We start from the raw sequence: 24793 nt of genomic DNA, 5'->3' as shown, positions 1-24793 counted from the left end.
ACGTTATTACAAAGTGTAATAAATTTTTCTATACCGAGTTTATTAGTATAGTTTAGGTCAAGGCCAAAGTGTACTTCCGGGGGATTTACAGACATATTCATTATTTCCAAGACTTTCTCAGGTAAAATCAGAAAATAAAAAATTAAAATGAAATAAATCAGCTTTGATTGACACCAATGTTAATTTGGCTAAATTAGTTCAATAGTATTTGATAACAGACGTAACAAAAAGCGTGTAAGTATTAACTGAACCAATAAATTTCTTTCAAAATTTTTTTACTCTATCATTATCAGCTGATTATCAAATCAATGTTATAAAATTAGATTCATATTTAAAATTAGATTTTAAAAACGCTGTGAAACTTAAGTCCTGGTTTAACAATTAAACTGCACCTAACAATTGATCATAGCCATGCCAGTGACGCAATTCAAAATCATCATTGTGTAACGTATTTACATTAAATTCTGGGATCGTACCTGGTCAATTCCAGGGTTTGGGGTATCCAACAATAACTAATTTAAAATAATTGGTATGATTTTAGTGGACTGCCAAAATATACAAATATGTCCTAACCTTATCTAGGTTAATTATCATCAAACAGAGAATCACTATATCAATCAGAGGCAAGCAACGATAAACTGGTAGTGCTAACTAACAAAATGTAGAGCCCAATCGCCCTCGGATTACCCCATATACTGTAGGATGCCTTATTCAGGACGGACAGTATATGTGGTAGCCCTTCAACCACCACACTCACTGTAGGATGCCTTATTCAGGACTGACAATGAGTATAGCGGCCTGGACGACGGTCTGTTCAGCCAATGAGGACGACACCAAAAACGAATTATGTCTAGCCTCTCTACTGTCCCAGAGGTCAACCTCTTCGTGGCAGGCCAGACTTCTGATGGCCTTCCGAATTCTCTCTCTAACTGTAAGAACAGGCGAGGAATTGTTTATCATGAATACTTTATTAGTACCCATACTCTCGTCCTCTCTACTTGACTGGGTCTTCTATCTGAATGACACTGACGACTGCGGAGTCTCGGTATTTATACACAAATGAGATCACGTGATACAAAGTGACTAATTGAGAACTCTGCATGGTCGTACCTCAAATATCCGGAATCATTACAATTGTCCTTTAAACATAATATTTCCATTGACACCTATTTAATAATAGACTTGATCAAATCTCTATGTTTAATAAAGACAGGGTAATGCCGCTAATTTCGGACTGGTTGGTTCATTGCGCTAGTCATTGCCGCACTACCTGTTACCTACTCCTCATACTGCGGTTCACTATGTAATTCTAATCAACAATACACTTTAGGCCTTGGAAAATTTAGAGAATTCCAAAGTATGATACCATTCTATGGAATGATAAAGGGAAAAACATAATGGGACAAAGTCTGTTAAATTCAGACGACCGGTCGGTAAATTCAGACAGTTTATTAACTTATTATTTGTACTTATGTTTTGCATATCTCTGCCGCCGTGATTCAGATTTATCTTGTGGACAATATTCCATGTGCTAAAGACCATGCTTATGGTAAAGATGAAAGGAAAAACAGAAATATTTTGATTTTAAAAATTTTAGAATTTTTTATTTTATCAAAATAACATGAATGAAGAGGTCCACGTTGATCCTGGTCATGATTTCGGTGAATATTTATTTTAAACTTCTATCCTTGAAACAACCACCTCCCACCAATGCACACAAACCAATGTTTATGATATGGAAGTTCTCAAACGTAATAATAGATATTTAAATGTTTGCATACATGTCTGAAGGATTGATTTATTTCACACCTTTTAAATTTTCATAGGAAAATCTGTCCTGTAAATTCAGACACTTTTTAAAGTGCATTTTATTTATCGTTCTGAGTGTGTGAACTTTATTGTTTTTATATTTAAAAAATGAATTCTTGTACGTCCTAATTTACCCTAATAAGTTTGTCTGCCAAGAAAATTACCAGTTATATGGTAGCTAAACTGTTTCTTCAAAAGAACTACATTGATACACAGTATGAATAATTTCTCCCAAAAGCATTGATGCATGCACTGGAATTTTGGAAGGATAATACAATAGTATAAAACTTTTTAGAATGTTAAAGGATTAAGATAGTTGCAGTAGCCCAGAAAAATATAAGGTATATGACTATTTCCAACACTATTTCAATGTTTTTAGCTCACTGGAGCCGAAGGCTCGAGTGAGCTTTTCTGATCAAAATTTGTCCGTTGTCTGTTGGCGTCATAAACTTTTCACATTTTCATCTTTTTCTCCAGAACCACTGGGTCAATTTCAACCAAACTTGGCACAAAGCATCCTTGGGTAAAAGGCTTTCAGGTTTGTTCAAATGAAAGGCCGTGCCCTCTTCAAAGGGGAGATAGTCACAAAAATGCAAAATAAGGGTAGGGTCATTTAAAATTCTTCTTCTCAAGAACCAATGGGCCAGAAGAGTTGACATTTAATACATTAAAGCTTCCTGACATAGTGCAGATTCAAGTTTGTTCAAATCATGGCCCCTGAGGGTAGGTTGGGGCCACAATAGGGGATCAAAGTTTTACATACAAATATATAGGGGAAATCCTTAAAAATCTTCTCAAGAACCAATGATCCAGAAAAACTGAGATTTACATGAGAGCTTCCTGACATAGTGCAGATTTAAATTTGTTCAAATCATGGCCTTCGGGATAGGTTGGGGCTACAATAGGGGATCAAAGTATTACATTGTCCACAAATATATAGAGAAAATCTTTAAAAATCTTCTCAAGAACCATTGGTCCAAAGAAGTTGACATGCAAATATACATGGAAAGTCTTCAGATATGAGCTAAGGTGACTCGGGTGAGCAATGTGGCCCATGGGCCTCTTGTTATTGATTAGGTACATGATTTACTCAAATACATCATTACACAAATTTTACTGATCAATCCAAAATTTAAGATTTATATATATTGTTGTTTTTTTTTTGGTGTTTTTTTTGGGTTTTTTTGTTTGTTTTTTTAGGTCACCTGAATTCATTCAGGTGACCTATTGCTATCTGTTTTTGTCCGTCGTCGTGCGTCGTGTGTTAACATTTGAACATTTTCAGCTTCCTCTCTGAAACCCCTGAACCAATTTCAACCAATTTTGGCATATAGCATCTGTGGGTGAAGGGGAACAAAAATTGTGAAATTCGTGGTCCCTGCCCCCCTGGGGCCTGAGGGGTGGGGCAAAAACCATCAAAATGAGTGTAATTTTAAAAAATCTTCTTCTTTACTCCTGGACATCAAGAAGCCAAACTGTGGGCATAATTATAATGAGCATTGAGCCCTCTACCAAAATTGTGAAATTCATGGCCCCTGGGGCAGGGGTTCTTGTGTTAGGGGGGTGGGCTCTATTGGTCATATAGTGAAAATGGCAAAAACCATCAAAATGAGTGTAATTTTAAAAAATCTTCTTCTTTACTCCTGGACATCAAGAAGCCAAACTGTGGGCATAATTATAATGAGCAATGAGCCCTCTACCAAAATTGTGAAATTCATGGCCCCTGGGGCAGGGGTTCTTGTGTTAGGGTGGGGCTCTATTGGTCATATAGTGAAAATGTAGAAATTCTTTGAAAATCTTCTCTGTCTCTGGGTATTAAGTAGACAAACTAATAGCATGGTAATGATGAGCAAGGATGCCTCTTTATACCCCCCGCAACAAGTTGTGGGGGGGGTATACTGGAATCAAGTTGTCCGTCTGTAGACGCAATGGTTTCCGGGCTCTAAAGCATTATCCTTTCCATCTGCCGTCACCATATCATACATATGAACTACCCATGGGATGAAGATGTTCCCTATCGATTTTGGGGTCAAAAGGTCAAAGGTCAAGCACACTGGACATCGAAGTAGCAATATGGTTTCCGGGCTCTAAAGTGTTATCCTTTCCACCTACAGTCACCATATCATACATATGGAGTACCCATAGGATGAAGATGTTCCCTATCGATTTTGGGGTCAAAAGGTCAAGCGCACTGGACATTGAAGTAGCAATATGGTTTCCGGGCTCTAAAGCGTTATCCTTTCCACCTACAGTCACCATATCATATATATGGACTACTAATGGGATGAAGATGATCCCTATTGATTTTGGGGTCAAAAGGTCAAAGGTCATGCGCACTGGACATCAAAGTAGTAACACTCAGAAAAGAGGTAGTTTATACCTATTACCAACACCCTTTGGGAGATTGGGGTAAGCGGGGGGTATTCTTAGTGAGCATAGCTCACAGTACCTCTTGTTAAAATTTGTGAAATTCATGGCCCCTGGATCAGGGGTTCTGGTGCTAGGGTGGGGCTCTATAAGTCATATAGTGAAAATGCATTATTTCTTTGAAAATCTTCTTCTCTGTCCTTGGGTATTAAGTAGACAAACCAATAGCATGGTTATGATGAGCAAGGATGCCTCTTTCAAAATTGTGAAATTCATGGCCCCTGGGTCAGGGGTTCTGGTATTAGGGTGGGGCCCTATTGATCATATAGTGAAAATGCATTTTATTTCTTTGAAAATCTTCTCCTCTGCTGCTGGGTATTAAGTAGACAAACTAATAGTATGATAATGATGATCAAGGATGCTTCTTTCAAAACTGAAATTTATGGCCCCTGGGTCAGGGGTTCTGGTGCAAAGGCGGGGCTGACCACATAGCTATTCAATGTTTCTTCCATCCAAAAGTAAAATTCTTATATTTAAACACAAACCTAATTCAAACATTGGAAGGTTGTTACATGATACTCAGGTGACCTATAAGGCCCCTGGGCCTCTTGTTGTTTTTTTTTTAGATATTTATCGTTATACTTTGGATTAATTTAAGATTTATATATATTGTTGGTTGTTTTTTTTTCTTTTGTTTTTTTATAGATATTTATCAGTATGCTTTGGATTAATTTTAGAAATATGCACAGTGTAGATACTCTGGGTGTATCTGCAGGACAGAGGGTTCTCTTACTTTGGTCGGGGAACCAAGCTGTAGAAAAGTTACAGCAGAATGTTGAGTTACTCACAAGGAAAGTTGGGGAGACGGGAAAAGTCCAGGTGGAAAATATTGAGAGATTAACATTGTGTAAGTTGCTTACATGGATGAAGAGAGATTTGTAGTTTTATTTAATTTTTCAATGAATGCTTGCAATTTTAGGCCCCTACATCTTCATAGAACACTGTATCGAAGATGTGGGAGCCCTATGATAATCACTAATCATTGTGAAATCATTAAGGGTTAATCCTCTAGAGGAAGCCCAAATGAGTATATATTGCATTTAATATATAAATGTGATCACCATTACTTCTGTGTTTTGTGAAGAAGTATTACATTGTTTATGAATGATTATAAAAAGCATGTAGCTGTCTACAAAAATTGTGAAATTCCATACCGCTGGCCAGGGGTTCAGGCTTTAGAACAGGGCATAAATGAGTAAATAGTGAAAATTCATTTAACGTAACTACATACTGGCATAATTATCTGATAAAAGTATAGAAAGTGTATTTATTTCCATTTATTAGAGTTAAAACTAGTAAATTATCAAATAGAATATGAAGTCATCACACTTTTTAAGATGTTAGACATACACGAACAGAATCATATATACCAACATCAGAAAATTGCAATTTTCCTTAAACAGCATCCATCGTTTAAATTTCACAAAAACTGGTTATAACAGTGTTATAGAATTCATAACAATTTCATGAAACTGTTTCTTTACAAAAATATACAAAATGTTTTTGATGGCATAATGGACTTTATAAAGAAATCAGAGTTATTGCCCTTGGATTCAATATTTTAAAACATACCATTGATCATTCATATATCTAACACTTAGAGTTTTAAAATATTTTATGTTTAACAATATATTTTACAAAGACTATAGGAAAAGACTTCCACAAAATTTATGTACCTATCATGCATAGATCTAAATGATTCATAGATTTAGCAGAATCTTATGATGTCACAGGAAAGTGAAATTACTTTAATCTTTGAATATTGCCTTTTTAGCTCAAGTGAGCTTTTCTGATCACCCGTTGTACATCGTCTGTCTGTCCGTCTGTCTGTAAGCTTTTCATACCTTCGACTTCTTTTCCAGAACCACTGGGCCAATTTCAACCAAACTTAGTACAAATCATCTTTGGGTGAAGGGGATTCAAGTTTGTTCAAAGGAAGGACCATGCCCCCTTCAAAGGGGAGATAATCACAAAAATGCAAAAATAGAGTGGGGTCATTTAAAAAATCTTCTCAAGAACCACTGGGCCAGAAGAGCTGAAATTTTCTTGAAAGCTTCCTGACATAGCACAGATTCAAGTTTGTTAAAATCATGGCCCCCAGGGATAAGATGGGGTCACAATAGGGGATCAAAGCTTTACATGCAAATATATAGGAAAAAATCTTTAAAAATCTTCTCAAGAACCACTAAACCAGAAAAGCTGATATTTACAAGAAAGCTTCCTGACATAGTTCAGATTCAAATTAGTTAAAATCATGGCCCCTGGGGGTAGGATGGGGTCACAATAGGGGATCAAAGTTTTACATACAAATATGGGGAAATCTTTTAAAAACTACTGGGCCAGGAAAGTGGAAATTTACATGAAAGCTTCTTGACATAGTGCAGAGTCAAATTTGTTAAAATCATGGCCTCCAGGGATAAGATGAGGTGACAATAGGGGATCAAAGTTTTATGTGCAAATATATAGGGAAAATCTTGAAAAATTTTCTTTACAAGAACCACTGAGCCAGAAAACTGAGATTTACATGACAGCTTCCTGACATAGTGCAGATTCAAGTTCGTTAAACTCATGACCCCTGGGGCTAGGATGGGGCCACACTAGGGAATAAAAGTTTTACATAACTAATAAATAGGGAAAAAAAACTTTAAAAATTTTCTCCTTAAGAACCATTGGGCCAAAGAAGTTTACATTTGCGCGAAAGCTTCCTGACATAGCGCAGATTCAAGTTTGTAAAAATCATATGTCCCCGGGGGTAAAATGGGGCCACAGTAGGGGATCAAAATTTTACAAATATATAGGGAAAATCATTTAAAATCTTCTGAAAAATCACTGGGCCAGAAAAGTTTACATTTAGATAAAAGCTTCCTGACATAGTGCAGATTCAATTTGTAAAAATCATGGCCCCAGGAGTAGGTTGGGGCCACAATAGGGATCAAAGCTTTACATGTGAATATATAGGAAAAATCTTTGAATATGAGCCAAGGTGACCCAGGGGAGCGATGTGGCCCATGTGCCTCTTACTTAAAATGATAAACACCTTAGTTTGAGCTGTCCATTGGAGAGTTGTTGTGTGTTACTCAGGTGACCGTTAAGGCCTATGGGTCCAATGGGTCGCTTGTTGTAATTGTAAATTGGTAGTACATGTAATGAACTTTTCATGACTATATGGCATCAATGTAATGTAAATTAAAAAGTGAATTGAAATTATTCAATATTGTAATTAAAGTATCTTTGTTTACTTGATCCTCAATCAAAAACATTTAATTCAAAATACGTAATTCTACTTTTAAAATTTAAAATTACAAAGCTGCTTGGGGGGGGGGGGGGAGTATATATTCTAAGAAAGACTAAACTCTACTATTTTGTGATAAATTCATGTGTTTTTCAGCTTCTTATGCAGACTCTTCATTTGATGTAGCCATTTCTGGTTTCATCCAACCATGTTCTTACCTTCACACAACAGACGCCCTGGGTGAAATATGTCGCATTTTAAAACCAAGTGGACATTTAGCAGTCATAGAACCAGTGAATGAGTCGTCAGAGAGTGGAGCAATCAAGGGAAAAGACAAACTTATTTCTACAGTGAAACTGTCTGGATTCGTGGACATTTCTCAGGTAAATTGTGATACATTGAATGGCGTATTTGTTAGGTCTGACACCTTAGATGAAAGCTCAAGTGAGCTTATCTGATCAAAGTTTGTTGTATGTTGGTAAACTTTTCAAACTTTAAACTTCTTCTCAAGAACCACAGCTTACACGGCTAATTTCAACCAAATTAAATACAAAGCATCATTGGGGATCCAGGGCTGTCCAAATGAAGGGCCATCCCCTTTTTAATACAGTTAACTGTACAAAATAATTGCAAAACTAGTGACATTAAGGTTGGATGTGTATAAAAGAAAATCTTCTTATAAAACAGTAAACCAGAAGCATCAAAACTTGTCAGAAAGCTTCCTTATTTGATAATAATTGAAGTTTGTTCACTCTAGGATCAGGGCCAGGGAATGGTCACAATAGAGGTTCAAAGTTTTACATTGGAACATATGTAGGAAAACCAATCTTTTCAAAAACCACAAAGAGGCAGTCTGTGAAATTGATATGTGCACATCCTTACAAAGTGTATGTTTAAGTTTGTTTACAAAATAATGATGACCCATGTTTCGTTAGTGGGGGCCAGAAAAGGGGTTGAAATTTATACAAAAGAAAACTTGTTTGTAAGGAACTGTGTTAAATATAAAGAAATATTGGTTATGAGGAATAATTTAAAGTTCCATGCCTTATCCATCATACATCTTTGAAAGGAAAAATGGTGATAGGAAACTCAGTTATGAAAAATTTTCAGTTATATGGATGTGAAATTTTTCGCTATAATTTCACAATTATATTAGTTTTTCTTTGTTTCATACATGCTTTGGCCTATATCAAACGATAGCGAGATCTTAGAACACACACTTGCATATATATGTATCTATTATATAGGTGATGGATAAACAAAAATAAGTTCTTTTAAACATTAACTTGACAATACAAAATAAGTAGTTGTTGCAACAAATATATTGAGTATTTGTCTATTTATTTTTAGCTCACCAGGACAAATGTCCAGAGAGCTATTGTCATAACCCCGGTGTTGGCGTTACACTTTAAGGAAAGAACTTTTACCTTAGCTGTATATTTTCAATTAAGGGGGATAGCAGTGTTTTTTGGTTTTTATAAAATAGGGGGTCATTTTGTCCGTCTGGGTTAAGTATCAGGGGGTCATTTTCGAATAGTGGGGGTCATTTCTTGTGCACCATAGTCAATGTAAATAAAAACAATTAAAAATGTTCAGTTACTTGTTTATTTCCCTTTCTCTAATATTTCCTCCTTTTGAGCTTTTTCAGTAAAAGTTATTTGTGCCATTTTGGACAAGTTTTCTTTTAAATCATTCACAGTGCCGAAGTACAAAAGAATCCATTTTTTACTCGTATATTAACCATGTGTACTCGATTAGCCACCTTTGATTAAAATAATTCCGGACTGATTTACTGACCACAGTCGAAGTGTTGAACAAAATCTAGATGATTTACTAAATCCATGACGAACGAGTTGACTTCATTCAGGTGATGTTATCAAAACAGAGCATTAAAACATTGGCATTAATGGGGGGGGGGGGGGGGGGGGGAGAGACTGTGCTTCATTTTGATGCAGTAATTTTTTTTCAGGGTCAAATGAAATTTCTGTGCGTAAATAACGCACATGTGCGTTAACGGAAACCCTGGATAGCTTTAATATATCACATATAGATGCCTCTCGATGAGACCTTTCTTTTCATACGAAGACTTTTCTATTGACCTTGGACTTTTGACTTACTTTTCAAAAACTTACCTGGGCTATATCTTTTGAACCAAGGGGGATAGGGCTTTTATTTCACACATAGATGACTCATCACAAGACATTATATTTTTGATACCAAGACTTTTGACCTATTGGCCTTGACATTGGACTTTGACCTATTTTCCAAAAACTTTAACCATTGCTATATCTTTTAAACCAAGGGGGATAGGTCTTTGATATTTCACATATAGATTCCTCATGACCAGGCCTTTCATTTGTTGCCATCGTTTTTGACCTAGTGACCTTGGATTTTGATACATTTTAAAAACTTTAAATCTTTTGAACCAAAGGGTATAGGTTAAGTAGAGTCATGCTTCCCAGCAAACTATGTCGTCATCTGACAACTCTTGTTTGATATGAGGAACTTCATTGTGAATATAATGAATACTTCCTTATATGCGTAAAAAGAAATTCAGTTTTAATGAATCAAATGTAGATGTCCTTAGGAATTCCTTATGAGAAAGGTTTACTGTATATGGGAAAATTCTTTATAAAATGTTTTTGTTAGGAACCACGAAAGTAAAACTTGTCAGATCAATTTGCAAGCATCCTGATGAAGTATTAATGATTTAAGTTTGTTCACAGTCCGTATAAAATCTTACCTCTCACTTTCTCCCGTACGTGTCACATGATACAACCACAATCAATATATTGGGAGTACTGTAAAAGTGGTTATTTATGCAGGGGGGGGGGGGGGATTTACACTAATTATGCGGTCTTGTAATAAGTGTGTAAATTTCCCCCACACTTATAGTTATAAATATATGATATATATTATATTCAGTTACCATGTATTTTTCCCCTACATGTAATATTTACCCCGGTAATGTGGAAAAACGCGTACATGTACTTAACCCCCAGCTTAAGTAACCACTTTTACAGTAATTGAGTGGTACGAACTTAATCAGACTGATTTGTTCAGATCGTGTTTCTTAACCACTGGATGCAGCCACACAAAAAAGAGGAGCTTAAAGTTATGCATACAAGTGTAGGAATATATAGAAAGTTATTTAAAAATATCTTCTCAAGAGCCACAAGGGTGCAATATAACAAAATGCAAGCACCATTATGTAATGTTTATTCATATTTGTTCCCAGCCTGACCCCTGGATTCAGGTCAAGGTATCTAAAGAGGTTGAATATTTTACATAGGATATCTAGGAAATTTTCTTTTAAAATCTATTCAGGAATCACAATGGTGCAGTTTGTCAAATTGATATACAGGAATCCTCCATTTGGTCAGTTTCCCTCCAGTTGGTCAGTTTCACTCCAGTTGGTCAGTTTCCCTCCAGTTGGTCAGTTTCACTCCAGTTGGTCAGTTTCTCTCCAGTTGGTCAGTTTCACTCCAGTTGGTCAGTTTCACTCCAGTTGGTCAGTTTCTCTCCAGTTGGTCAGTTTCCCTCCATTTGATCGGTTTCTCTCCAACTGGTCAGTTTCTCTCCAATTGGTCAGTTTCTCTCCAGTTGGCCAGTTTCCCTCCAGTTGATCGGTTTCTCTCCAACTGGTCAGTTTCTCTCCAGTTGGTCATTTTCCCTCCAGTTGGTCAGTTTCTCTCTAGTTGGTTGGTTTCTCTCCAACTGGTCAGTTTCTCTCCAGTTGGTCATTTTCCCTCCAGTTGGTCAGTTTCTCTCTAGTTGGTTGGTTTCTCTCCAACTGGTCAGTTTCGCTCCAGTTGGTCAGTTTCCCTCCAGTTGGTCAGTTTCTCTCCAGTTGGTTGGTTTCTCTCCAACTGGTCAGTTTCTCTCCAGTTGGTCAGTTTCCCTCCAGTTGGTCAGTTTCTCTCCAGTTGGTTGGTTTCTCTCCAACTGGTCAGTTTCTCTCCAGCTGGTCAGTTTCTCTCCAGTTAGTCGGTTTCCCTGCAGTTGGTCGGTTTCCCTCAAGCTGGTCTGTTTTGGATTTTATTGCCCATACTCTATTACTGTAGTATGTAGAATAATGAATGTTGTACACTAAATTTTAGCAGTTTTGAAAAAGTCTTGTAGAAATATAAGAGAAAGGACTTTATCACATAGTTACCCCTTTATCCAGTGGATATCACTCATGTGATATTGTTCATATCCCACAGTATGTATTCCTACGCCGTGTGACATAATGTTCATAGGAACTGAATCAGGGCGACAGAATTCCCCAAAATTGTGAAATATGATGGAATTGGCACAGATGTTGTTAGATTCTTCAAAATTTGAAAACGATGAATTTATATGTGAAGTAATTAGTTAAGATCGAGGAAACAGGCCTGTCATTTTCATTATCTAGTCTAGTTATCGTCTCGAAAAAGTGAAACAGCCTGCATACAGCCCGGCGTTCGCATACAACCCCTGATCATGTTTTGTATCGATCGTAAAATTTTCTCAATGATTAAGGGAACAAAAATACATTGAAAGAAAGAAACATTTGGTTACATGAACTGAAATAGTTTTTTTTGAAACTCAAAATGAAAACCATTCTATCGAGACACACACACCCCCACCCCCACCCCCCACCCCACCCCCCTTCCTCCAACGTCAGAACTGAATTACGTACTGTGTAAATCTTTCTGAGTGTTAGAAAACCCAATAGTTCACATTAGGAAGCAAACACACTAAGATCTTTTATCACATATTTACCCCTTTATCTAGTGGATATAACTTTCTAACTCCATGCACTAAATGAACCTGGTATACGCCACATTCGACTGCACACAAAACGATTTCATCCCTAATACAGATGTAAGAAACACCAGCACATCTAACAATGAAAGCTCCACGACTCTCCACGTCACAAGAAATTCTCAGAATGATGATATACATAGTGGAAAATTCATTGTCAACATTCACACATGTATGCAACTACAACAAACAAACAAAAAAGGACTGTGCATCATCTATGACACAGATTCGGATGAATGATATTTTCATGAATAATCACACAATTTAAATGTAAAACATCCTAAAATGTAAATCTTTCTCTCATTTAAAAATAATCTTTTATGAATAAATATTGTGACAGTCAATAATCATTTTTATTTATATTTTCCAACAAACTATTTGTAGTGGGGTAATGAATGTAATTAGGGTTGAGGTAAGCAAAAATGATAAAGGCTCTATTTGCCCATCAAAATCAACAGACATTCTGATATTTCAAAAGTAAGAGTTTTTGTGCAAGAATACCAATGCCATTTAGTTGTTATTCTTGATTTGATCAAGATAGTGTAGCAATGGAATTTTGACATCATAAATACTGCATTATCAAATGATCCAAATACTTGATAAGATAAAACAAAGAAATTTGTAATGCATGAAATTAGAGACTCACTGCACATTTACCCTGCCCCTAGAATGTATGTACACCTTTCAACATTCCATTGTAAAAGAGTTTGTATTAAAACTTTTTACATCATTCACTAAATTACATGTTATTTAAGAACAAAAGCATATTGATACCAAATGTGGTATTATTTTCATTGGATGTTCCAGAGAGGAGGTGTGGTTACTTGGGTTAGAAGACACGCCCACTCCCTTTCTCAGGAATATCTGCATAGTTTCAAAACATATTTGTATTTATGAACTGGTATACAGTATCTATTGAGTTCGAAAGTGTCTGAATTAAATTCTGTGAGTAATTTGCAACAGAAATTTTTACACAAAGCAATTTATGTTGGAATAGACAGACCCCATCTCCTAATTTTAAATACAGTGATCCCCCGTTATAACGCCAACATTTGTACCTCGACAATGTTGGCATTATAACGGGGGTGGCATTATATCGGGGGAGGGGATATGTGTACAGCTGTCATAAGAAATTAAACAAATTTTATGTACTACATTAATGTGCTTTGACTGCTTGGATAATCCCGGCGTCCGGTGGTCGGCTGTGACTCATAATGGTAGGGGTATTTAATTATTTCAAGTTTTTCTTTTATATCCAACAAGCTTAGATTTCGGTGTGTCCGCGATACTCAGATTTCAAAAACAATACTGTGTATTTGAACTCAGTTGATTATAATTTACGTAACTTACTATCTGCCTCAAACTTTGATACCTGGAGGACTAACGGTAGATAATTGCTTACGTCTGCTCATTGAAATGTTCCTGTCGTTGATTGGCGATAATTAGCGGGGGTGATTATAACGGTAATTGACCAATTCGTACCTGTAAATAGGTTGGCGGATGGCGGTATGCGGGGGATGGCGTTATAACGGGGTTTTACATAGCGAGGAGAATGGGACTTTGAACTTTTTTGGCGATATGCGGGGGTGGCATTAAAATGGGGGGCAATGTGGCGGGGGATCACTGTACATGAATAGCCTTTTCATGTGATCGGAAAAAAGAAATGCTTACATGAACATGTGTTAACAAGTAACCACCAATACGTTTAAGCCAAAGATAATTTGGAAAAAGTAAAAGAAAATATACACCTCTAATGCTTAATGCTTGAAAAAGGCTATCAAGCCCTCATTTTTTCCCTACCTTCATATTTTCCTAATCAGATATGGTGGGAATAATGTCACAACTTTCTTGTATACACATATTTCTGCCACTCATGATCATGAATTGATTGTCATTGAAATGTTTTGAACACAGCAAAGATGTACTTATGACTTTAAAACTATCTCCCCAAAGATTTGTCGATATTTTGGATACGTTATAGGTACACTGGCAATTTATTATGATTACTGCAACAGAAGTTTGACAGGTCAATGTAAACTCAAGTTGTATAAACCGATTATCAATCAGCAAAGGGAGATAATCCAGGAAGCTCTAATTCTAATTTCAAAACAAGCACTTTTTATTGATTGTTCTCTTGTTCTCTGTACATGAAAATTATATTTTTTGTTTTATTTATGTTGTATTCATATAAACTGACTTCCCTGAACACACAATTTTACACAAACTGCGGTTTCCTGTGACTTTTAACATACCTGAATATAGGAATGTATATGTATAAATAGTTTTATCAGAACAATTGATATCACAAAATGTTGATCAATTAAAGTATATTAAAAGTTAAAGGGATTTTACTTTGCATATTATGTACTTGTATTTATAGCCAGAAAAAATTCAGCTGTCAGCAGAGGAAATCAGCAGTATACAAAATTCACTTTCACTTACTAAAGAGTTCCAAGTTGTCATGGTTACATCCAAGAAACCAAATTATGAAGTGGGATCAACTTCTCAGCTTAAACTTTCATTTGGGAAGAAAAAAGGTGAATGTTTAACCCTTTCTTAATGAAGATAATGTACAGTATAGTAGATAGATGCCAGCCACCTCTTGCAGACTGTAATTAATTTTGTCACCATAGGTTGTTTTTCATATTCTACTTCACGTAGGAAATTGACATTGAAAATGAGTACTTAGTTATATTTCATGACTCGAAATTAACATAAGCCCATCAGTCCATGACTGTTTAGAAGTCTGGTGGACTGACTGACTGATCTGTGCGCCAATAAGTCCGATTTCGGAAAACCCACTTGTCTAATCTTAAATGCACGTTTGGCACTCCTCTGCAGATATCAGGGGAACCTGATTAGTAAATACATGTATATCTCGCATACCTGTTATAATATTCTCTGAGGCATATCAAGTTAAAATCTCAATTTGTTATTTTGATAACACAAATTGATTATGTTTGATAATTTCTGGAGAATTCTGGACTGGTAAGTTTTTGCAGACTGGTTGAAATTATACCCTATCAGTCTGGCTGGACTGATGGCATAAAATGTTAGTTTCAAGCCCTGTATTTTCAGTCGACTGCAGGAGAAAGACAAACAAACTGATGTTCTTTTGTTTCATGTGTTCAACATGCTCTAAATATCTTACTGTTCTGTGTACTATACTGTATTAAATACATATGCATTGGGCATTGCTGTGTTTTGAAATCAGGACATGTGTTGTGGGGGAAAGAAAAATCACAGAACATATCCAAAGGCACAGAAAAAATCTTCGTGTTGGCAAAACTGTCTGATTATCCTATCCTATTGTATATCTGTTGATGGCTAAAATCCACGTGTTATTCATTCGTGTTGTCTGTTGACAGATAAACCTCAGGAGGATGTGGCTAAGGTGTGGACTCTCTCAGTCTGGGATATGCTGGATGAGGATGTGGAACTTGTGGATGATGATGCTCTGTTAGATGCAGATGATCTCAAAAAGCCCGACCCTTCATCCCTTCGAGGTATACCATTACTGTCTTAAACTGATTCAGGGTTAACACAGCAAGGTCTACGAACATCACTGTTTTATGATCATAAGCATACAGAACTCCCAGTCTGATTGTATACTATATATTAGTTTGATTAAATGCTATATGAACTCACATACTTTCTATCATCTCTCTTTAATTTAAGAAATAACATGATCAGTGTACTATTGAAATTCCTTAGGCAAAGACTTATAGTGATGATGATTTAGTTTTGATCACATGAAGTGGCATGATTCTGCCCAAGGGATATAATTGAAATATTGTTGGAACATTAGAAAATGTTCCTTAAGGAGCCACTATTTAAAGTGCAAAATGACAAATCTAGCCACTTCCTTGAGTAGTATAATTTGTTCATGCTGTGACCTTGGGGCTCATACACTGCTGTGCCACAATTGGACCAAAGTTTTTATGTTGATTACTCAAAACAGCAAGGCTACGAACTTTCAAATTTCTTTGCAAAGATCATATATATTTACATCTATGCATGAAATTCTCTTTACGTACTTATATAGCTGTACTGTAGGTTTTCAGTGTGCGTTGCCCATGGGTCACATATAGGTGCCACAAAATGAAACAGTAAAAATGACAGCTGTCAATTTTTAGGTCACTTGGGTGACTTATTGCAATCCATTTTTGTTCATCATCATGTGTTTTACATTTGAATATTTTCAACTTTTTTCCTGGATACACATATCATTAAGACAATTAATACTAAATGTGGTATATAGCATCAATATAGTTTAAGGGCAACAGAAGATGTTAATTCCTTGGCCCCCTGAGGGCTGGAACCAAAACCTTTAAAAGTGCAATCATGCAGCTTTGAATCTTCAAAAGATCTTTGGCACATTTGAAATGCAATTTTTCTTTTGCAAAAATTCTTTAGTCCAGGACATAAAACAACGATACTGAGCGTAGAGGAATAATGAGCATGGAGGTGTGTACCAAATTGTAAAATAAAACATAGGAGTATACATAGAAAAGTTGATCAAACTGATATGCAAGAAACTTTAAATAGTCTATATTTTTTGTCCACTCCATGACCCCTGGGTCCAGGATGGAGTCAGAGAAGGGTTCAATATTTTGCACTGGAAGATATAGATAAATTCTCTGTTGTCACAAGGTTTCAAATTAATATGGAAGGCTGTAGATCCACGTTCTCACCATGACCCAGGATGAGACCACAAAAGGGATTCAAAATGTCTCGAAAAGGCCTCTTGTCTAACTTGACTGACAAACTTATCCAAATTGAAGGTAGTAGAATTAAAAAAGTTAATCTTTAAGACCCCACAGAAATAAAGATTTGTCATTGAAGGAGGTTTACAGTCTTGATTCCTAGGGCCTTCAGTTACCAGTAAAGCATTTAAAGTTATGCCAGTGATTTTTTTTGTTTTTCAAACTACCACCCCTCCTTTTGAATTGGGAAAAATTAGCGACATTTTCCTCAAATTGGGAAAAATCATTCATAGTAAATTAAAATGGTAAAGATGCATAAAAAAATCAAATAACAATTTTTTTGTTTGAGGTTTATTTCAGATCTGATTTAAAATCATAAAATAAATCATTATTTAACATTAAATATGTATTGGAAGTCACACCTTGTATATATTATTCACTTTTTCTAAGAAATACTTATTGTCTAATTTCATAAAGAAAATAATAAATTATTAATTCACCAGCATTTGTACCCATAATCTTGTAAATATTTTATTAATAATCAAGTTTCCAGAATGTCTCTCCTGTTTTGTATTTTTCGAATTTTAGTAAAACCCTATACTGTTGGCCACTTCCTGTTATTAGCCTGACCCTACAAAAAATGGCGGTCAAACTAAATTGTAAACAATATGGCTTAATGTGCATCTGGAAGCTATATACTTCGCTGCATATCTGCTTATATGGATGCCTCTATTGTTTTACATATTCTTTACAAAACCTTTTGCATGTGCAGTGGTTTGGAGAATAAAACTGAAGAAAAAAACCATATTTACTCTGTCAGAAATATACGGTAACCTTTTTTTTTAAATGGCCTAATTTCCCTAGATTTGAAATTGGGAAAAACATATATATATAATTGGGAAAAAATAGCTAATTTTAGTGAGGGGAAACAGCCGAATATCGGTGGCATTTTGGCCCCCCAAAAATCACTGTATGCATAATTCATTTTTAGCTGATCAGCTTTTGGCTGTCCTTAGAAAAAAGGACCATGCCAGTTTCCAAGGGTAGATGATTAGAAAATAATAAAAAGAAGCTGATTAAGGTTCTGCTTGATCTTCGCAAGAAAAACTGAAGCAGAAAACTCAAGACTGTGATAAAAACTTCTTTATATGATAAAGACTGGAGTTTGTTCAAACCATGATATGAGACCACAATAGGATTTAAATTTTTAAATAGGAATATACTAGAAAATTCTTTAAAATCCTTCTCAAACATACAATTTGTCAAATGTATATGCAAGAATCCTGGTGTAGTGTAGATTCAAGGTTGTTGAAATCATGGCACCTAAATCAAGGGCTGTGCTTAAGTGGGTTTATTTAAAGTTTGACATAGGAATATATTTATATTGCAAATCACATTTTCCTCTATGAACCAACCAATTTCAGCTCGCGACACAATCCATTCACATTGACTATGAACGGATTATGAATTAGCTTAAAGCACGCGACTGAGAGAGCGTAATGGTTTGAAAAAAATAGAACATCTGTTACAAAGATCTCGCAAGTCACACCTTTGGATTAAGATTGTAAACTTACGTGGATTATCATCCCAATCTTGCGGTCTCCTACCTCCAAAATACAGTGCACCTTGCAATGTTGATAAAAGGCCGGGTGAGACGAAATGTGACATCATGTCCATGTGTTGACGTACGTCACAATAACTACTGTGACAGAGTCTAGGAGTTCGTTTTATGTAACAAAATAGTAGCAATGTAAACAAACGGTGTTTTAATAAATGAATATAAATATAAGAAATGAACATCACTTTTGAGCTGTTCATGGTCAATATGAACGGATTTGGATTTGAGGCAAATTCTCTATGAATCGCTAGCGCGATTCACAGAATTTGTCTCAAATCCAAATCCGTTCATACTGACCATGAACAGCTCAAAAGTGATGTTCATTTCTTAAATGAGAATTCTTTATAATTTTCTTTTTTAAGAGCCACAAGAGTAAAGCTTCATATGCAAACATCTTCATGCAGTGTAGATTTGAAGTTTGTTCAAAACATGACCCCTGAGGATTGAATTTTTACATGAAAATGTAAAAGAAATTGTTTTAAAATCTTTTCAAGAACAGCATTAGTAAAAAATTTCAAATAAAGGATTTACAAGCATCCTCATGTAGTGTAGATTCAGCTTTGTTCAATCCAGGACTTCCAGGACCAGGGTGGGTTTTCAAGGTTTAAATGGGGAAAGTGGAACTGCTCAGGTGAACAATGGGGTGTATTGGCCTCTAATGAGATATCAGCAAGTAAATGTCTAGAAAATCCATGTGACCATATTATGCACTTGATAAAAGCAACATTGAATGCAAACACAGCTTGCAAATGTTAGCATGACATTGCACAACAATATGACACATTTCTTTTTGTCAGCTTTGCACATTTAAATCATTATAATGCATTGGTAATGGTTGTGGAAAACATTGAAAATTTAGACCATTATATTTCAAATTGACATTTTTCTTAGTTATGCAGACCTGAGCAACAATCTTCAGCATGACTGCTATATTTAATGTAGATTTTTCTTATCAATAATGATAGGCAGGACAATGGTCTGAAGAAATCATTTGTTCATGAAATTTTCTCACACTTGGTGAATACTTAGTACAGGTGCAGGGAATCCTCAATAGATAAATGTCTAAATCATGTAGGCTTTTCAGTCATTGTAGGGAGTTGTGGTCATGAAAGAGACGCCTTCCCTGGAGTGAAATCTGACTAGTATTACTTTATAATGGTCTCGGCAAACTTTCACTGAAATTCACACAGAATATATACATGTATAAGAAATGGAAACCCTTTTAATACCTTTTCATCAATTTTTTGGTGCAGACAAAAATATAGTCAATTACTACCTAAACTCTCTTTTCAATCTTGTTATCGACACACTTATCTAATTTTATGAAAATGTGTCAATGATATATTTTTAAAATACTTTGAGTAGAATTATTATCTCTGTATTTGATATACAATGTATCAATATGAAGTACTCAAGCTTACCTCTATGTTGAACTAAGTAACATTGAGCCCTGTACACTCATACAACTATGACTGGCTTTTTCATGCTTAAACAGTATCTGCAATGCTTATCAATGCCGAAAAATCCTTAAAAACTATGCAAATCGACTTTGATGGAGAATTGCATAGAGGTAAACCAAAAAATACCTTGCCCTAGCAATGTTCAAATTTGCTAGGGTTGTGGCAATACAACATCCACCCAGCTGGTTAAATGTGACAACATATTCCACTACACAATATAACACAGTGCAATAGGCTATGATGTCATAGCTAGTAAAGCAAAGACAAGCACCTCTGTGATACAGATCCTCTGACATATTCACATGATCTGTGTCCTCATAACTTTTAGCTCACTACCGGGCAATAATAAGGGCTGCAAAGTGTATGAAATCTATTTTAGTAAGTTGTTGCCCATGAGGCTCTCGTTACATTTTACACTTATCCATGGTAACATTGATAACTAATGATTTCCAGCAACTTGTGGTGATGGACCAAAGAAAAAGAAGGCATGTAAAAACTGTACTTGTGGATTATCAGATGAGCTAGAGGCTGAAGCTAAAACCAAGAAGAAAACAGCAACATCTGCGTGTGGAAGTGTAAGTATTATATCAACATCTGCTTGTATTAGTGTATGTGTCATATCAACATCTGCTTGTATTAGTGTATGTATTATATCAACATCTGCTTGTATTTAATAGTGTATGTGTCATATCAACATCTGCTTGAATTTGTCTATGTGTCATATCAACATCTGCTTGAATTTGTCTATGTGTCATATCAACATCTGCTTGAATTTGTCTATGTGTCATATCAACATCTGCTTGTATTTAATAGTGTATGTATCATATCAACATCTGCTTGTATTTAATAGTGTATGTATCATATCAACATCTGCTTGTATTAGTGTATGTGTCATATCAACATGTGGTTGTCATTAACATAAGCTGCAGACCTGTAGCTCTATGGTAAAATATTGGGACAGACCAGAGAGCTACAGATCATGAGACATCTGCTAGATGCCAAAAAATAAAATCTACTGAATTTGATGGCTGCCCCACTTCATACCCCACTGAAGTTATTTTTCATGCTTCCCTAAATATTTGGGGGGGGGGGGGGGTATGTAGTTGCTGTCATTTCTTTCCATCTGTCCGACCTCATATCTCCTACACCTTGCAATTAGAAATTGATCATAATTTATCACAAATGTTCCTTGAGAGGAGGACTTTTGTACCAAGGTCTCTCAAGGTCATTATGGAGAGGTCAAAGTGACTCAGAACATATAAAAGTTCCTTATTTCAGTGTTTGAACACATGGGGATTGATCATATTTCACACAATTCAGTAATAGACAAATGGCTTTCAGACAAAGGTCACTCAAGGTTATTTTGTAAAGGTCAAGATCACTGGTCGGATGAGTTTGTTATTGTATAAGTGCATAATTATCAAAAATGGATGATAATTCTTTATTTTTATTTAATATTAGAACAAGTTTTATAAGTAAGTGGTAAATTTCAGTTGATATCTATGATTTAAAATATGCAATGTAGAGGTTCTGTGGCCTAACGCATAGCGTGTACCCTTAGCAAGCACATGGTCTCAGATTTAAGCCCGCAGATCGGCAAATATTTTTCTGAGTAGTTATTTCAGTTTACTCTATATGAAAATTTGAACATATGAAAAAGTAGACACACAAAAGAAATAGATAATATACGTTTACCCACGCAGTATGCAAAAATAGTAGGCTACCGAATACAGTCGAACCTTTTGTTATGTCTAACTTAATGGGGCTGATTAAAAACTTCGAGATATCCAAGAGTTCAAGATATGGAGGTTACAATACATAAAGAAAATGTAGTTGGGACTTCCAACTCACTTTGACATATCCATGGTATTCGAGATATCAATGTTCAAGATATCAAAGTTCAACTGTACCGTATATAGGAAGAAACTAACACGGAGCATAATAATACTGAATAGTGACGTCATAATAATACTGAATAGTGACGTCATAATAACACTGAATAGTGACGTCATAATGACACTGAATAGTGACGTCATAATGACACTGAATAGTGACGTCATAATGACACTGAATAGTGACGTCATAATGACACTGAATAGTGACGTCATAATGACACTGAATAGTGACGTCATAATGATACTGAATAGTGACGTCATAATGATACTGAATAGTGACGTCATAATGACACTGAATAGTGACGTCATAATGACACTGAATAGTGACGTCATAATGACACTGAATAGTGACGTCATAATGACACTGAATAGTGACGTCATAATGATACTGAATAGTGACGTCATAATGATACTGAATAGTGACGTCATAATGATACTGAATAGTGACGTCATAATGATACTGAATAGTGACGTCATAATGATACTGAATAGTGACGTCATAATGATACTGAATAGTGACGTCATAATGATACTGAATAGTGACGTCATAATGATACTGAATAGTGACGTCATAATGACACTGAATAGTGACGTCATAATGACACTGAATAGTGACGTCATAATGACACTGAATAGTGACGTCATAATGACACTGAATAGTGACGTCATAATGACACTGAATAGTGACGTCATAATGACACTGAATAGTGACGTCATAATGACACTGAATAGTGACGTCATAATGACACTGAATAGTGACGTCATAATGACACTGAATAGTGACGTCATAATGACACTGAATAGTGACGTCATAATAACACTGAATAGTGACGTCATAATAACACTGAATAGTGACGTCATAATAACACTGAATAGTGACGTCATAATAACACTGAATAGTGACGTCATAATAATACTGAATAGTGATGTCATAATAAGACAAGATGGTATTCGTAAGTTTTATATAGCAATTATTCCTAAGTTTTATACAGTTCTACGTAATTTAGAGTTAGGGAAATGTTACAGCCACTACTGCATGAATCCTTCAGAAAGTTGAAAAATGTGAATGATGATAAAATACAACTTTAGAAAGTGCAATTTCAGATGTAAAGTTTGCATTATTGTAACTTATGAATGGCAATAAATATCTGATTTCTAAAAATTTTGATAGTTCAAATAGTTTAATGGCTAATATGAACAATTCTTGATTGTTATTCCTACCCCATGAAATGAATTTGGAGGGGGAGGGTTCAAGTTCTGTATCATCCTTGAGCCAAACGGCTCATCAGAAACAGAATAACATAATTATGGTATATACAAACATCACACAAACACCACACAGGAGAGTATACATGAATAAAACAAAAGCTAAGTTAAGCATCTCTACAAGCTAGATACAAGTATTTACCTAAATTAATCAATTCTCTGACATTTTGAACACCTAGTAATTGAACCAGTTGGAAGGAACTTTTAAAATAAAGAAGGCCTTTTAAAATAATGTCTTTTTATATATTTTGATCTCAGTTCATTATAGAATGGACATTGACATATGAAATGGGTGAAATCAGTTATGGTTGATGTATAAAAAAAAGTAATTATTATTTTGGAATGCTCCTTTTGACCCTGGCTTTACGCTCAAGTTGTTCACTGCTGTTTCAGGAATGGTTGCCTCTTTTTGAAACCGCATCACAACTTTATCGACACCATTAAGCCTTAAACCCTCTATATAATTATGTTTGTTCAGAATCCGTTTTAGGTTGATGATTTGATTGGTTCTGTTGGAGTTTAAATCCCTTTATGGTTTGTTTGGTCAACCCCCTTCATGATTTGTGCAGTTTCATCATATAAACTGTTTCATGTTATACCAGGTGTTCAAACTTTAAGGTGAGGTTCAAATTTGCATGAGTCTACATTGATTTTGGTTATTTTGATCCTGTCACTGCTCATATAGCAATGTGTGATAAAAGCGAACAATTTGCTTTTCATGTGTCTGTGTTTTCTTTCATTCATAAAATAAGCTAACACATTGAAGTTTTCCTCTTTCATTAGAAAAACCAACAAACTGGTATTATTATTTTTTTTTATGTTATCGAGGATAATTATATCTATTAAGCATGCAACTCAAACTCCAGGGATTGTACTGGTAAAATTCTTCAATGAGAAGAGAAGGCCGACTTTTTTTTTTTAGTATGCATTCATGACTTGCAGCATGTGCAAAGATATTCACTCCATGCAATTGATAAGGTGAAGTGCCATGACTCAGTTGTTTCCAAATACAGCTGCACTGGTATTCGGTGTCAAGTGAGTTTTTCCTCTGTATTGCAGTGTTATCTGGGAGATGCATTCCGCTGTGCCAGTTGTCCGTACCTGGGTATGCCTGCTTTCAAGCCCGGGGAAAAAGTGGTATTATCAGGGACGCAGTTAAAGGCCGATGCATGATAGGAAGATGGGACCTGAAGTCATGTAGTTGTGATATTCCTTGAAGAAAATTGAAAATTAGGTTTTTTCCAAATTTTATATTTTGGAAGGCGGTTTGTTCCCAAATGTCGTTCATTGTAACATCTTTTGAATACAAAATTTTGTGATATTGTGTGAATAAATCAAAAATAGAATATAGAAAATAATAAGCACTATGTTTGAGAAGTCCATTTTTTAAAAAAGAATATTGAAAGTCCATCAATACTTATGTTGCTGGGGATGTGCTTGAAATAGAAGTATTCAGAAATAATCTTATGAACAGAAGACACTAACATTAATGACATATTTTAAATGTTAATGGCACTGAAGTTGTCATGCATGTTAATTAAGCTGATTTTAAAATGATGATGGTTTTTATTTTAATAAAATGTGTCATTTTA

General features: G+C 35.4%; 1 protein-coding gene across 2 annotated transcripts; it reads left to right on the top strand.

Annotated features, from left to right (window-relative positions):
* Positions 1-27: 27 nt before the first annotated feature.
* LOC125666067 (anamorsin homolog) lies at positions 28-24793 on the top strand. Of its 2 annotated transcripts, XM_048899200.2 has the most exons (8): positions 65-121; positions 2287-2347; positions 4914-5083; positions 7625-7851; positions 14637-14793; positions 15625-15762; positions 20494-20615; positions 24261-24793. In XM_048899200.2, exons 3-8 carry the CDS (start codon positions 4918-4920, stop codon positions 24372-24374), a joined length of 924 nt encoding a protein of 307 aa, XP_048755157.2. In that variant the 5' UTR covers positions 65-121; positions 2287-2347; positions 4914-4917; the 3' UTR covers positions 24375-24793. The 2 variants fall into 2 exon arrangements, with proteins under 2 accessions (XP_048755151.2, XP_048755157.2); XM_048899194.2 differs by lacking the exon at positions 2287-2347 and having other exon boundaries at positions 28-121.

This window comes from Ostrea edulis, chromosome 1, assembly GCF_947568905.1.
Source record: "Ostrea edulis chromosome 1, xbOstEdul1.1, whole genome shotgun sequence".
NCBI lineage: Eukaryota > Metazoa > Mollusca > Bivalvia > Ostreida > Ostreidae > Ostrea > Ostrea edulis.
Note: the sequence above shows the minus strand (reverse complement) of the source record. Positions and strands in the feature narration are given on the sequence as shown.